The sequence below is a fragment of the Aethalodelphis obliquidens genome, unplaced genomic scaffold (assembly GCF_003676395.1).
Source record: "Aethalodelphis obliquidens isolate GAN/ISIS:26980383/991018 unplaced genomic scaffold, ASM367639v1 scaffold20, whole genome shotgun sequence".
In the NCBI taxonomy this organism is placed as follows: Eukaryota; Metazoa; Chordata; class Mammalia; order Artiodactyla; family Delphinidae; genus Aethalodelphis; species Aethalodelphis obliquidens.
Window position 1 is genome coordinate 14155120 of NW_020837964.1, and position 16796 is coordinate 14171915.

General features: G+C 51.3%; 1 protein-coding gene across 1 annotated transcript in view; it reads left to right on the forward strand.

Moving 5' to 3' along the window:
• Positions 1 to 1914: 1914 nt before the first annotated feature.
• CALB2 (calbindin 2) overlaps positions 1915 to 16796 on the forward strand; it is a 28488-nt gene continuing 13606 nt past the window's right edge. The window contains exons 1-3 of the mRNA XM_027119346.1: positions 1915 to 2073; positions 13051 to 13127; positions 15970 to 16059. Of these exons, the coding sequence (XP_026975147.1) occupies positions 1977 to 2073; positions 13051 to 13127; positions 15970 to 16059 (264 nt within the window). The 5' untranslated portion in view covers positions 1915 to 1976. The remainder of the gene's footprint in view (positions 2074 to 13050; positions 13128 to 15969; positions 16060 to 16796) is intronic.

Here is a 16796-nt window from a genome sequence, read left to right on the forward strand (position 1 = left end):
AGGGGAGGGCGCAGGAAGTGAGCCAGAAGAGCCCAGATGACAGTGTCAGAGCTGGAAGGGGCTGAGCCTGGCCCCTGAGGGGCTGGCAGCACACCGGTTAAGAGCTTGTGTTTAGCCTTTCCCCTTGGCCTCACTCTGGGGTTAGCCCCTCTAGAAACTATTAGTTACCTCAGGGGAGGGATGCTGGCCAAGGAATTTCTTGCCACGCCAACCTTCAACGGCCAACCGCCAACTGCCAACCACCGCTGCTCTTTCTCCACAAAGGGCAGCCGGAGCATGAGCTCATTTAATCCTCGGAACAATACTAAGAGGTAAATACCCACATTCGCATTTTGTAGAAGAGAACAATTGAAGCACAGATAGGTTATGTAATTTGCCCAAGGTCACACAGCTTACTCTGGGATTCAAATCCAAGCAGCCTGATTCTAGAGTGCCTGCTCTTAACCACTGAGCAATCCTGCCTCCCTAGACCCAGCGGTTTTGGTGAATTCCTCAGCCCTTGGACCCTTCACCAGCAGCATGGGGGAGGGGGATGCATACAGGCCTGGAAAGCTAGCTTCTTAATGACACCTCCTCTCTCCTAGTCTGTTCCTGCAAGGAACTCTATAAACACTTTTGCTCTGGGCAGGAAAAAAACAAGTGGTTTTGGAACCTTCACTCTGTATTGCCTCTTTTGGGCTCACTGTGGGCTCGTCCCTCCCCCTAAGGAACAACCTACCCCCTCTGTCTCCTGGTTTTCCTCTCTCCCCTGGTGACCTCCTTTTCATTCTCACCTCCTTGCCTTTGCACTCCTTTTGGAAGGCAGTTCAGCTAACACTCATTAGCACATGCTAATGAGCATCAATTCATTTCTCAGTCACTCAGCAGGAGAGGGGAGAAAGTGGGGACAAAGCTGCCACTCTGGGGGTTATGGTCCACAAGGCCAGGACAGGCCCCCAGGCTCAGGCCCCCAGGGAGAATGGGGAGGGAGCCTAGCCCCCAGCTGGGGAGTCCTGTCTATATTCTCGGGTTGTACCCTCAGCAGCTGCTTCTGTCTTTTCTGAGACCAGCGCAGAATATTCCTAGGTCAGCCGTGAGACCTTCTCTGCCCACCAGCCTAAGCAAATTCCCACGATGTCCATGGGTGGGCGTGGCTAAGACCTGGTAGAGGAGGATATAGTTCTGCAGCTCTCCGACGAGTGTCTGAAAGCCCCCAGAGCCTGTCCAGGGTGCGGCAGGCACCAGAGGGTGGAGGGAGGTACCCAGGCAAGGGCAATCAGTGGAAGCCCCTCCTCCACTCCCTCCCATCTGGATCCTTCCTGGGGGTCGCTGATTCCAGCCACCCCCAGTAAAGCCTAGAGAACCCTGGGCTTCTCCACAAGACTGGGCCCCATTAAGGAGCTGTGAGAAGGAGGAAACAGAGCCGGGCTGGGCAAGTCATTTGGTCCTTTGAAGTCTCAAGTCCCCTCATCGGAAAAGTGGTCCCTGGTCTTCCTGCTGTTAAAGGGTCAGACGAGAGGAGGCATGAGAAAGTCCTAGAGAACTCCGAAGTCCAGGTGCTAAAGACTTGTCAAACTTTTATTATTATTACTACTGGTGGTGTTGCTGTTACTACTGTTAGTATTATTGCTGCTGCTAGTGATGATACGTGGTGGCTGCACTCAAGATGATCAGAGAGAGGGAGAAGGAAGGCAAGGGCAGCCTCTCTCCCCTTTGCACCCGAGAGCCTCTGTTTCCCTGGCCAGGCGAGGAGTGGTCTCAGCACAGACGGGCGCCCCCACCCTGCGAACCCCTGCGGAGCCCCGGGTCGGCCGCCGCCCCGCTGAGACCCAAGCCGATTCTCTGAGCGCGCGCGCCCCCTGCTGGCAGCGGGGCGCGGGCGCAGCCTCCGGATTGTATATAAAGGCAGCGTGGCGCGCGAGACCTGGCCGAGTGCGGTAGAGGAGCCGGCGCGCAGGGAGAGCGCAGTGCTGCCTGAGGTCTCCGAGCGGCTCGCCATGGCTGGGCCGCAGCAGCAGCAACCCCCTTACCTGCACCTGGCGGAGCTGACGGCGTCCCAGTTCCTGGAGATCTGGAAGCACTTTGACGCAGACGGTAAGTAAAGCTCCCAACTTGTGTGCCCGCTCGCCCCCAGGGGACCTGCGGTGGAGAAAAGAGGGCAAGGAAGTTGCGGGCAGGGGTAAGATTGCCCCAGTGGGTGTTTTGGGTGCAGAGCCTAATGAGGTAGGGGTCTCGAGTTTGGGAGACACCTGGGTGCCCTGGTGACAACCGCCCGGAAGTTTTCTTCCCTGACAGAGACGACAGAGCCCACCGGCTTCTGCAGCCTCATTCTGGGCAAGTTGGGGCTTTCCCAGAGGGGAGGCCTGGGCTGGCAAGGCTCCCCATGACTCCCCCTGCCATCTTATCTTCCCCGCCTTTCTCTTCAAGGTAACATCCTGCCTTCAGCTGCGGCAGCCACAGGTCTCAGACACCCACTCATTTTTTCCCTCAAGTTCCCCTTTTGTTGAATACCAGGTTAGCCCCGTGGGGTCCTGGGGACTGGTGCAAACTGGGGGGTCCTGAAGGGACACTCTTGGCCTCCCCAGCCTGTCCGGTGGGAGCAGGAGTGGAGAGGGCATCCAGGCAGTGAGCATCCCCTAGGCTTCCTCTGCCCACGTTCCATCCCTCACGGGCATTCAGGTCCCACTCACAGGGTGTGGTGGGAGGCAAGCTTGGGGTGCCAGCCTGACATGTTCCCTCATGGTGATAATCCTGGGTGCTTTGGGTGACTCCTTCCTTCTCTGGGTCGGGGGAGGCACAATCTTAAATGCCTCAGTGACCCACCCTCTGCTCTGTGCGGTCTTGACATTTACTCACCCAAAAATCGAGGGCTGGACTGAACAACCTTTGGAAGTTGGCTCTAAGGACTGGTATTACAAGGGTCTATGATGGCCTGACTCAGGCATAAAGGGAGCCCCCCCCCCACCTCGTTTTAGAGGCTTCTGATATCACTAGAGACAAATTTTTCTCCACCACTCCAAAAAATTAAGTGATCTGATTTCCTTCTGAGGTCCTGGCCGGGGTGGGCATCCGAAACGTTCTGGCATCTCAGACCACTGGCAGGGTGGTGGCCCAGGGTGTTCATCCTAGGATTGAGAGCGAGGGGCATGGGAACCAGAGGGAGGAGCAGGTGGAGGCTCCCTCCATGCTTCTCCCTTCCCTTCCTCACCTCGGCAGGGCGGGCATAAAGGTGGCTAAACAGAGGCCCTCGGCCCAGAGTGCTGCGCAGAGGCAGGGGTTAATGGGTATGATAACCAATGAAGTTTTGTTCCCTTGGAGCAAACTGAGAATCTCGGGGTGCAGAGGACTGGGCATGTGACACCTGGATTAGGATGGTGATCTGCCTACGAATTACTAAAGGAGGTGGGTAGATTGTTAAATCTGTAAAATGGGGCTAAGGAGGGGTTGTATTTCCAATCCCTGGCTGGTACCATAAAACTCCCTTGGGGGAAAGGGCTATTAAAAAGATTGCAGCCTCTCTGTATTCTGGGTAACACGCGCACTCCCTAAGGCTTCTCCTGCCAGTTTATCTGCACCAGAGACTTGCATGATTCAAGGAAAGTTATCAAGCGGCCAAGGTTATACCACAGGCCTCCTGCCAGATGAGTCAGCTATAAACAGAGGACTCCACAGTTCTGTTCTCCCCCAGTTCTCACGGGGTCAACCACGAGCTTTCTTGATAACCATGCAAATCCTCACATTTGTCTGAGACTTTGTACTTTTCAAAACACAGTCGCACCTTGAGTCCTGCACAGTGAGGCTGTGGGCAGACCATGATTCTCCTTGTGCAGATGAGGGAACAGACACAAAGTGTGACTTCTCTGAGGTCATGTAGCGAGGTGATGGCGGCACTGGTTCCTGGCCAGCGCTTAATTCCCCAACTCTGGTTTCTGGACACCTACTTTCCCTCCTGATCCAGCCTCGGAGGTGATGGGCAGTCCCTTTAATACTAGAAAGGGGTCCTATGGCTGGAGCATAGCTAAGCTAGCATGAAGCCAAAGAGTCTTTAAAGACCCCCAGAACCATCGTACCTCTGGTACCACGTGAAAGGGGAGCTAGACTGCTTCTTGGCTCCTTGTCCCCCTCGGCATCCCATCGCCCTCTCTGGTCACCACTTCAGGGAAGTCCCAAGGAGGGACCATGGACCTAACAGAGAAGGAAAGCAAAAAGGATCAGAATACCAGAGATGGCGCAGAAGGCGATTTAGGAAAATGAGGCTAGAGCCAAATTGAAATTCGACTAAAGGACCCAGAATTAAGCTGTCGGTCACTTGCTCTGGACCTTCCGTACCTGTCCCCTTCCGAACTCCCATGGCTGCCAGGGAGCTTCTCCCTCCCCCCCGAGGCGCTCCCTGCCCTGGCTGGGCCTCCTCTTACTAACTCTGGCTTCTGTTTTTATCTTGGGGGTTTTCCCCCGACTCTAAGTGTCCCCCTGCGGCTCACAGAGTTAAAGAGCTCTGGGAGGACTCTCCACGGCTCACCAGGTCCCTGGGGTGAGCTCTCTGGAGCCCAGTTAGTCCCAGCCACCAAGCAGGGGGAGCACTGACCCACCCCACCCGTCCTGGACTCCAGTAAACAGAGACTAGGAGTCCGCAGAGAAGCTGGATTCCGAGGACAGTGGGGATGACGCAGGGAATCTGACCCTCCTAACTCAGCCCATTTCTAATGAAGGAGCAGGTGTCTGAAGAGGGGGAAACTGGGACTCAAAGAGGCAACGTTCTTTTCACAAGATCACACAGCAAAGTGAGAGGGTAGGGGGACCCAGGAATCCTCTCCTAGCCCCCCCCCACTCCTCCTCAGTGGTCAGCCAAGGTCATGCCCTTGGAAGCGTTCAGGTGTCATCTCTCAAAAGCAGAGGAAGGGAAGACGGCAGCCGAGCGCACCCTATGAGCCAGGTTGGGGCTGGAGCTCTTCCACATAACATCCCCATGCTCTGAGTGACCCTTACATGCCCTACATTACTGAGTCCCCCGTTCTGTTGTTTCCTGGTCACTTCTTGGTCAGAAACGTTCTCACTCTGCAAGATCCAGGCTTCAGAGGGATGCCCAGCTCAGAGCTCACGCTGGCCTCTCTTTGTGGTTCTGACCACACGGCCACCAGGCTCCTATTCTGCTGACGATCAGTACGAGGTCCGTGGGGAGCCAAGTTCTGCCCTTGGCCTTTGCTACCCTTTGGGAGCAACTGCAAGTGTAGGGATATTTCCTCTCCCAGAGGCCAGCAGACATTCACAGGACAACGCAGGGAATCCCACTCACTCCAAGAATCAACCTACATGGATATACTTGTACATGTACATAAAGTTATGTGAACAAGGGGGCCTAGTGTCAAGTTCTTTGGGATACTGAAATTTTAAGAATGTGCTTCCCTAGGGAACAGAAAAATAAATCCTGCTAATCTCTACAGCGGAATATTATGCAACCAATGGGATTGAGATGGGGCTTTTGTACTGACATGGAAAAGTGTCCAAGATGTATTACGGAGATTTTTTTTAATTATGGCAGGACACTATTACAGTATGAGCCCATTTTTACTATTAATGAAACAAGTATGCTGGAAAATATTTGAAAAACAATAATAACAGTGGTCCTCTACAGAGTAGATGACGTAAAATTAAAAGGTATTTTCTTTAACTTTATAAGTAAATTTCTGTAGTGTTTTACAAGAGCATGTGTTTCTTGTGTTATCAGCAAAACAATAAATATTCAAGAAGAAAACAATTTTAGGGGCACCCCCCCCAAAAGAAATGCATATATATCTCCAGGTGTGGGAATCTGCCCAGAGTTTTCTAGGCCTTTGTCTGCCTCCAGATGGCCCTAGTGATGCAGGAGGCTCTCAAAGCCTTGCACAGGGACTGACCCTTGTTCCATATGGGTGTGGCCCTGAGGACTTTGAAAATGAATGACAGGAAGGACCACCAAGAACTGAGGAAGGCCCTGTGCAGTCTTCCCTCCTCTCTCCTCCTACACCCAGTAGTAGTAACGGAAGCACCCTCCAAACCCATCCCCCATGGGGGACACTGGCCAGACAGAGAGTGCTCAGGCAGGTTCTCAGGCACTGAGGAGCTTGTGTCCCTGGGAGGGGAAACAGAAGAAAGCTGAACAACAGCGCCTCTCGCAGGTGGAGAGAGGCCTGGGCACCTTGCCCTGGAATTCTAAATGACGAAGTCTTCTGGAATACTGAAGAGAAGACCTCTATGTATAAAATAGATAACTAATGAGAACCTACTGTATAGCACAGGGAACTCTATGCAATGCTCTGTGGTGACCTAAATGGGAAGGAAATCTAAAAGAGAGCGGATATATGTATACATATAACTGATTCACTTTGCTGCACAGCAGAAACTAACACAACAATAAAAATTAATAATAATAAAAGACCTGCCTCAAAAGGGTTAGAGAATATCCGGTATATATTAAGCATTTACACAAATCCTATGGCTGTTACTATGCAATACAGCTGTGCTGTTCATAAGATAATTACAGGATTTATAAAAATGATTGCTTCTTGGAGCATTAAAGGCAAAGGGGTCTGGTGCTGGGAGGGAGCCAAAGTTGTCTGAGGGCAGCTTTCTTTTAACCCTGTCGGCATTTCTCTGTGGGGTCCGTGTGTCCCATTTAGGCCTGATGTCAGGATTTGGGGTTCTCTGGGAGCAGCCTCCTGCCCCACCTGGGGTAAGCCCTAGGAATAAGTACCCCATCCCACCTCCACTTTCACCCCCAAATTCCCCACCTGTTTTGCCAACAGTGCCCTTTGGTGTGGATGTCCGCGGCATGCCAGCTGCGGACATCCTCTGTGAGGCCCTCATGCCCCGTGGCCCAGCCAGCCGATGGGGGACGCAGCTGTGTCTGAGAGCTGGGGCTCCCCAGGGAGGCAGCTGCGGGGGCGTTTTCACAAACAGGACACTTCAGCCTCGCCTCGCCTCGCGTGGGCGGCCACCAGCGATCCCGCGTCCCTGCCCTCGCTCCTTGTTTATTCCCCTTTGACTTCAGTAGTTTCACCACCTGAGCCCCTGGGGGAGGTTTCCGGGGCTAAGGAGACCCCTCAGGGAAATCCCTCCCGATACCCAGGGAGCCAGAATTAACAGAGCAGGCGTGAGACACTTCAAGAACTGCGCCTCTCCGGCTCTGGACCTGGCGGCTGTCCTGGAGGACTGCATCAGATCCCGCCTTTGCCCCGCGGGTCCCAGCTGGGGCCTCTGGCTCTGGCCCTCTCCCCCTCCTCTCTGGCTCTCGGCTGCCTCACCTCCTCTCTAGCCCAATCTGCCCCATCCTTCTGGCCTCCTCCACACCAGGAACTGGCCCAGCATTAGGCTGCCAGATGTCCACAGGTGCAGGGGACCCAGCCCAGCTCCAGAGCCTCTGTTCCAGAAGCAGCTCTGCCCAGAAACACAGATTAAAAGTCAAGTGTCTAAACATTCATCCAGTAGCTGTTTGCACTGGGTTTCCCCCCCCCAGGAGCCTCTGGGAGACATGTGTCTCTGTGTGTGTGTGTGTGTGTGTGTGTGTGTGTGTGTGTGTGTGCGCGCGCGCGCGTGTGTCTGTGTGTGTGTGTGTGTGTGTGACTGACAAAGAGAGAAATCAAAACAAGATAAAGATATGGACAGAGATCGTCCCTGGGGTGAACAGAAGGAAAACAGGCTGTTAGCTGTGGTTCAATTTCTTTCCTCTCAAACTCCTCTGGAACACAAGGTCGATAACACCCGTCTGTTTACCTGGTAGTGTCCTGAAGACCAGCTGGGGCAGGGAGGGGAGAGCTCTTTGTAAATGGTGAGCACCGTGCAAAGTAATATTTATATTGGAGCAGAGCCTGAGGAAGTCAATTTCTTGCCGCAAAGGGTGGCGTTTGTCCCAGAGGAACTCAGGCTGGAGGGTAGAGGGCTATTTGCCCTTCCATAAATTTGAACTCCGGACAGACAGCCAGGAGGTCTGGCTTCATGAATGCTTTCTTGTGCAGGTAACGAGGAGTCCAGAACTGCATAACTCCCCTCCTTGATTTCCTTAAACTCCGCAACACAGAATAATACAGATTGGTGAGCACCACGCCCTAGGGCCGTGCTTCTCGAACTTGAGCGCGCGGGAGACTGGTTCAAGCGCGGATTTCTGGGCCTCACTCCTAACAATTCTGATTCAGTTGGGCTGGGGTTGGTCCGAGAATTTGCATCTATAACAAGCTCCCAGGTGATACTGACACCGTCAGGCCGCAACCACTCTTTGAATAGTGCTGGTCTAGGCCCCTCCTGTCTACCATCTCGGGCTTCACACCAACCCCCCACCTCAACCTTGAATGTGAAGCCAAAGGCGCTGTCTCTCTAGGGAGAAGATGCTCACGTTCAAAAGCAGTGGTTCTGCTTTGAGATGTTCATGCTCCTATGTTGTTAAAATGCAGATTCTAGTCAGCAGGTCTGGGGTGGGGCCTGGGATTCTGCCTTTCTAACAAGCTCCCAGGTAATTCCAAAGTTCCCGTTCCACAGACCACACTTTGAATGACAAGCCCTCATACTCCAGACCCATCAAATTAAAATCTCCATTTTAATACACTCCCCAGGTAATTCCTGCATACCTTAGAATTTGAGACGGGTCGCACTGAAGCAGGCCTTAATCTTGACTGCACATCAGAATCATCTGGCGAGCTTTGAAAACGTGCCCACGAGACACCCTCACCCCATCAATTAAATCAGGAGCTCTGGGGGTAAGGCCCAGGCAGTGGTACACTTTGAAAAGCTTCCCAGGTGATTCTAATACATAGCCTGGGCTGAGAATCAGGACTCTGAGGCTGCAGTCATGATGGCACTCTTTGGGCTGAAGGGTTTACAGCCATGGATTGGTTCGGAAGACCTTAAGAGCACAGAGTATAAAAATGATGCTTTCCATTTATGTGAGAGTTTACATTTTCCAGAATGTTTTCACAGCCTTATCTTGTATGGCTGTCACAATGGTTCTATAAAGTAAAAAAAAAAAAAAAAAAAAGCATAGTTATACCCATTTTAGAGATCAAGAAACTGAGGTTTAGAGAGATTGACTTGCTCGACATTGCATGGACAGTCACAGAGCTGGTGGTAGACTTACGACCCTTAATCGGGCTCCTCTTACCTGTTCAACTCTCAGAAAATCTGTATGCACAAATCTCAGTGAGAAACAAGCCCCTTTCCACTGTGAGGCAGGGCATTCTTTGGTCAAAGTTTTCCAAGTGTCTGTGGTCAGATTAATTGTAAAGAAGTGTTGTCTCACTTCAAAATTTGGGGAAACTGAGGCACCATGGTGGTGAAGAATGGTAGCAAGCCCAGAATAAGGACGGATGCAGGGTCCCCGGCTCCTCCCATCCCCCTCCCTAATATTCACAGATTGCAGTTTGATATGGGGAAGTTAGGAATGATGGTTGCTATGGTAACCACATCCTTATCCATGCCCATCCACATGAGATTTGCGTGGTGGCCAGTCACCCCACCCCCCTATATACGGTCATAGAAAAAGCAAACCACTTGCCCAGTGCTGAAGTCCTCCCTGCAAGGAGGTAGGCCAACCTGTCCTCTACTCCCACCTCCTATAATAGGTGCCTCCCGCATGATGGTTAGGGAGTTGCTCTGAGGGAAGCCAAAGTAGCGAAGACCTTTTCCCCCAGTGCTGGAGGATGCCCCATCTGGGCCCTGCAGCCCCTGCCTGCCTATCTAATCTCTGCTCACCCTCTCCCTTCAACTGGTAGATTCCTGCTATTCTTGTCTGGCTGCCTCACCCCCGTAGACCATTAAATGCTCTTCGGGAACAGGCCCATATCTAAACTTGGCTATAGTTCCCACAACGTTGAACTGTTGTTCAGTTCAAAAAAATAAAGACGGGCTTCCTGGTGGCGCAGTGGTTGAGAGTCCGCCTGCCGATGCAGGGGACACAGGTTCGTGCCCCGGTCCGGGAAGATCCCACATGCCGCGGAGCGGCTGGGCCCGTGAGCCATGGCCGCTGAGCCTGCGTGTCCGGAGCCTGCATCCGGAGCCCACAACAGTGAGAGGCCCACGTACAGAAATAAATAAATAAATAAAGGCTTGTGGAATTGAACAACATTTCTGTCCCTTTGCACAGAGCGAGGTGGTACTGTAATTCCCAGCATGGCAAGAGGGGTTTCTTTCCACAGGGGCACTGGGCCCCACTCCCTGCCTTTGCTAGTAGCTGGGGCTTCTCAGCGAGGCCTTCCCTGCCCACCCTGTCCAAGCAGCCCTCATAGATACTTCAGCCACCTCCTAATACACTCACGAAACAGACTCATACTCACTGACTCAGGTGTCCACCCAGCCCTGGCCCGGGCCCAGCTCTGAGGCCTCTGGTACTTCGAACCCCAGCGCATGCTCACAATGTGAGCTCCACCCCTGCCCCCCGCCCCCCGGCCCCTCCAACCCCTGCTCCTGGACCCAGAGCTGAGCTCAGCTTCCTGCCTGAGAAATGGAAGAATAGACAGATCACGGCAGGGAGCGACCAGCAAGAGAAAGAGTATTCGTTCCTCCAACTCAGTGGCACTGTCAACTGGACCACTGCCTTTTTGTCTAGAAAGCCCTTCCTCCCTCCTCACTCCCCCTGCTGCAGCTGTCCAGCTCTCCCAAGAAGCTTTCAGAACATCCTAGAAGAAAGATGACCACTCTAGCCTAGGGGAAAAAAGGGAACTCAAGTCTCATCTCTCCCCACCATGCCCACCCGCGGCGTGCAATTACAATCATATGTTTTCCCTTGTAGATAAAGATACTTAATTTAGGGGCTTCCCTGGTGGCGCAGTGGTTGGGGGTCCGCCTGCTGATGCAGGGGATGCGGGTTCGTGCCCCGGTCCAGGAAGATCCCACATACCGCGGAGCGGCTAGGCCCGTGAGCCATGGCCGCTGAGCCTGCGCGTCTGGAGCCTGTGCTCCGCAACGGGAGAGGCCGGCCACAACAGTGAGAGACCCGCGTACCGCAAAAAAAAAAAACCCTTAATTTATCTCACATGATTCCTCCATACACTATGTATTGTGGCACCTTCTCCACTAGAGGGCGCCACTAGGATTACTCGTTCCAAATCTAAATTCTCAGGGGACACTAGTGGGGGAGGCTAGGAAGAACACACACCCCGACTCCCACATCGCCCTCCAGCCTCCCAAAGCCCCCACCAAGGCCAGGCTAAATACTTATTTTTATTCTCTTTGTTTAGTTTGTAACTCCATTTGCCCCTGAAGCAAGCTACCATCTCCCTTTCCTGTTCAAGTCTCTGTGGGAACCTTGCTCACTGCTTTACATCAGATTTGGAACTTGACTTTTGGTCAGTGGTTTCCAAACCTTGCTATATACATGGAAATTACCTGGGGAGCTTTTTTAAAAACCACGATGCTTAGTTCATACCCCAAACCAATTACATCAGAATGTCTGGGGATGGGAGCCAGACATCCATATTTTTTTTTAAGATTCTAGGAGATTCCCATTCACAGCAGTCTGGGGAGCACTGCCTTAGACCTGTGATTTCCCACCCACAAATGATTCCTCCCGGTCACAGACAGACCAGGGAGCTTGACCATGGACTCAGCTCGCCCTGGTCTCTAGGTCTTTTGGGTTCAGTGGTGAAGAACCTAAAGGACTTCTTACTACGTACGTGATCTTGCAAGTCAGGCCTTGACCTTGGGACCCGGTCCCGATAACAGCACTTTTCACCCAAATTCATTCCCGTTTTTTATACAAGTTCTGGTAATTGAACTCAAACAATAGTAACATTTACACTGCACCCGTAATGGACTTTACATGCAAAAATCCCATTTAATTACCCATTTTGCAGATGACATGGGTTAAATATCTTTCCCAAAGCCACACAGCTCGTAAGTACAGCAGAACCAGGATTTGAATCTACCTCCACAGACCTCAGCACCCCCTCTCTTCATTGCTGTGGAGTAGGTTGCCTCCCATATGTTTGATCCCTGCAACCACCTCTCAGGTGCCCCCATCCCTGCTTTTCTCTTGCCACTCTTCCCTTATGCATTAGTTTCCTGGAGCTGCCGTGACAAAGTACGACAAACTGGGTGGCTTAAAACAAAAGCAATTGGTTCTCTCACAGTTCTGGAGGCTAGAGTCCAAAATCCAGGTGTTGGCAGGGTTGGTTCCAGGTTCTGAGGGGTAATGTGTTCCATGTCCCTCTCCTGGCCTCTGGTAGTTGCGAGCAATTCACAGAGCTCCTTAGCTTGGAGATGCATCACTCCAATCTCTGCCCCTGTCTTCATGTGGCTTTCTTCCCGGTGTGTCTTTGTGTCTTCACTTGGCCTTCTTATAAGGACACCAGTCATTGGATTTAGGGCCCACCCTAATCTAGTATGACCTCATCTTAACTAATTACATATGCAAAGACCCTATTTCCAAATAAGGTCACATCCTGAGTTCCGGGTGGACATGGATTCTGGGGGGACACTCTTTTTTTTTTTATTAGAAAGTCTACTTTATTTATTTATTTATTTTTTGGCTGCACTGAGTGGCTCGCGGGATCTTGGTTCCCCAACCAGTGATTGAACCCGTGCCCCCTGCAGTGGAAGTATGGAGTCCGAACCGCTGGACCACAAGGGAAGTCCCTGGGGGACACTCTTCAACTCAGTACCCCCTCCTACCCCAAAGACCCAAGTTCTGCCTCTGACCTCATTCGCCCTACTGACCAGGGCTTGCCACCTGCTGACAAATCTCGAGGCTGATGACCTGTTGTCCCCTGTCAGATCTGCAGCTCCTGCTGCCTGCCCAGCTGGCTATGGACAGACAGCTCCCAGCTCCCTCTGCCAGCATGGCCCACACGCTGGTCCCTCCCAGTCTCTGACTACTGAATGTATATCACAAAGGCAACACCGTTATTAATCTTGGATCTCTATGGTTGCAAATGGCCAGAGGGCAGGACCCACATCCCTAACAGTCCAGGGCTGGCCCAGACACCTGCTTGACCACTGAGGAGAACAAGTTCTCAATGAAGCCCCCCATTTCCCCACCCCACCCATCCACCATAAGTTTTACTACTTAGCTCTGAGGTTCATTGCTTTTTTTCTTTGCTATCTTTGCAGGAAATGGGTATATTGAAGGTAAAGAGCTAGAAAACTTTTTCCAAGAACTGGAGAAGGCAAGAAAAGGCTCTGGCATGGTAAGCCCAGACCCCTCTCCCATTGTTTGGAATTTTCTGTCATCCTGACCATGGCTTTGAGCATTGTCTGTCCTAGGTCATACATTCCATCAGTAGCCTGACATCTCTGGTCTTGACCCTTAGAGTTTTTCTTTTATCTGGAAGGATTTTAAAAATTGAAATACTCCCTTAAAAGAGTACCTTACCTCACTATCTCTGGGTGTCTGGGATTGAGGGGTGTTCATGGGTACCGGGGGTTGATAAACTGCCCAAAACTGCAAACGTTTGTGTCTGCGTCTGTGTGTATAAGAAGTATTTTTTCCTAGGGAAGAGTCCATAGCCTACCTAATATGCTCAGAGGGGTCATGACTCAGGATTGGAGGCCTTGGGGGTTTCAAGTGCCTTTGTTCAAGACTGGAGTTTCTCAGCCTCGGCACTAATGACATTTGGGGTAGCGACTCTTTGTCATGGGGGGCTGTCCCTGGCATTGTACGATGATTAGCAGCGTCCCTGGCCTCTACCCATGAGATGCTAGTAGCACCCCTCCAAATTGTGACAATCAAAAATGTCTCTGGACATTGCTAAGTGTCCCCTGCAAGGGATGCAGAATCGTCCCCACTAGAGAACCACTGTTCCAGACCAGCCAAGGCTGGAACCTCAGCAAGGACCTAGAGGAAAGTGGAGGATTGCTCCAAACCAGCATCTGAGCCAGATCGGACTGGCTCATGGGTGTAGGTGTCAGACTGCCCTTCATGGCCTGAAGCGACTGCAAATCATGTCCCACGCCCTTAACGGCAGGCACATTGTTTCCCCACATGCCAACCTGGCATGACTGACTTCACTAAAGCCTTTTGGGGGACCGTCTGAAATACTGAAACGGTAAGGTGATTGGAGCTAGTCTGTTGTGATTCCCATGTCTGGTTCTCGAATATATGGAGTCAGACCAACTCCCTCCCCACCAGCTCCTGCGGGTCCTTTGGTTGGGGGGAGGGGGGGTGGTCTCTCTACTCTCCCCTGCTGCGTGTCTGTTGGCCATTAGCAAGTCTTCATGGAGCGCTTTGGGAGATGAGTCACAAATCCACTGGTGAACACCTGGTTCAGAGCTTGTCAGCACGCCCTGGTGAGGAAGATGTCCAGGCGATGGGCTTAAGTGATGGAGGTGATTCATGGGTTTGTTTATCAACAGTCCCCCGTCACCCCTCATTACTAGGATAATGAAGCCCGGATCACAGAAAACACAGGCTTCACAACTGGTTCTCTTAGTCATTCCCTTCCTCAGATGGCATCAGGGGTGATTTTCAAGTCTGTCAACAACATTTTCAATTAACATCACCCCGGACTGGATCTCAGAGCAGCTGTTCTGTGGTAGAAAAAACATTGGCCTTGGAAACAAGAGTCATGAGTTCAAATTCTGATGATACTAGCTGGTGACCTCAGGAGAAGTCACGTCATCTCAGCCTCCCTTTGTGTGTAAAATGGACAGGCTACTAACATCATGGGGACTGTTGTGGAAAGCAAACAGGATGGCCACATTTCTGATAAGGGCCTAGGCTCATTCCAGGCACATTTGTAGATGTAACGCAATAAATGTTGATAAAAAAAATACATATGGGCAAATTGAGACCAGTCCAAAAGGTAAAAAACGAAAGACTCTAAGAATTGGTAGAATTTTCCTTGGCCCAATCCTAGGAAATACACAACCCAGCAGAAAGCCATTGGAGAGGCGAAGAGGCTTCAGATGCCAAGATGATTCATCACTGATTAGGGATAAAGAAGAGCTCACGAATGCAAACACTTAACAAGCAGCACCCCAAGCGAAGAGAAGCTCTGAGAACTTCAAGAGGACCTTAGACTTAAGTTAGGCGGTGATGGTGCAATAGAACTTTTGAAGCTCTTTGCCTTTTTAGTAGTCACATTCATCTAGTGGACTATTTAAATGACCCCTCAACTATACAGACTTTCTGGTCACATTCTTTCTAGCCTAAAATCAGAGTGAAAAGCACTGTAGAATTTCCAGTTAGTCTTTAAAGAAGAAAATGAGCGATCACCTTTGCTCTGGTGGAATGTCTAGAACTTATTGGGGGCCCCTGCAATAGGTTGGGCTTATTAGAAGCTGCCTCAATGAAATGTTGGGGCCTGAGTTCTCACATCTGAGTGATGGAAATAAGTCCTCACCCTTCTGGTAGACTTATGGTTTAATCCATCTCAAAGGCAGACGGGCATGTTTACTTATGTGGCACAGAGCACATCCATATGTTCTGTTTCCCTTTGAAAATAATGTGATTGAGCCTCAAAGAAGAGAACACTTAGGGCTTCCCTGGTGGCGCAGTGGTTAAGAGTCGCCTGCCAATGCAGGAGACATGGGTCTGAGCCCTGGTCCAGGAGGATCCCACGTGCTGTGGAGCAACTAAGCCCGTGCGCCACAGGTACTGAGCCTGCGCTCTAGAGCCCGCGAGCCACAACTACTGAGCCCACGTGCCACAACTACTGAAGCCCGTGCTCCTGGGGCCTGTGCTCCACAGCAGGAGAGGCCACTGCAATGGGAGGCCCGTGCACCGTGGCAAAGAGCGGCCCCCCGCTCGCTGCAACTGGAGAGGGCTCGCACACAGCAACGAAGACCCAACGCAGACATTAATAAATAAATAATATATTTTTAAAAAGAGAGAGAACACTTAGATTTGGAGGAACCCTAAAAAGGGAAAGGGGGCAGCCCTGATTACTCAGAGCATTGGTTCAACCTGGTTCCATGCCTGCATATTTGGGGTGCAGAATGATTCCCCACCATTGCTGCACCAAGAGGGTGAGAGATCCACGGTTCGCAGGGGACCCAGCAGCAAAATCGGCGCCCTTTGTCTTTCTGCAGATGTCGAAGAGTGACAACCTTGGGGAGAAGATGAAGGAATTCATGCAGAAGTATGACAAGAACGCAGATGGGAAAATCGAGATGGCAGAGGTGAGTCCTAGTATCCTGCTAAGAGCTACACGGGAAGGGCCATCGGTTGCCTGTGCCTCTCCCACGCACAGGAGTCCTTCTAGGGATCCAAGTGAGGTGGTGGTCTTGAAGCCCCACCACCCCTCCCAGCACTTAGGCTGATGAAAGAGAACAGATGGAGCTTTTCCTTTGACTCACAAGGAACGAGGAAGCAACACACATTGGCCTAAGACAGGGATGAAGACTTTTAATGCTCTCAGGGTCCAACGGGTACTATAAATGTGTGATGAGCTCAGTTTAAGACAGAAGAGAGGGTGAAGTTTGCAGAACAGGAGAGTTCATGCCCCACCTAAAGGCATCCAAAGGTGTGTGTGTGTATATAATTTATATATGTTGCATGTATAATTTATATATATTAATATATACACACACATACATTCATACGTGTGTATTGATGTGCATAGATATATACATATTGTTAAAAGATAAACTGAGGCAAGTTAAAAATTTTAAGAGTTTATTGGAGCAAAAATCAATTCAAATGGGCCAGCGCCGAACCTAAAATAGTTAGGAACACTCTACCAATGGGAGCTACGGGAAAGACGTGTATATGGAAGAGCCAGTTACAAAGCAAGGAAGTTGTTTGGTTGGGCGCATCTTTCAGGAAAGCCTAGTTGGCTGCTTTGGCTGTGTGTTTAGACTTTGGTTTGCTAACGTAGGCTACGAAGGCATTAAGGCTACCTCAGTCTAATGGCCTC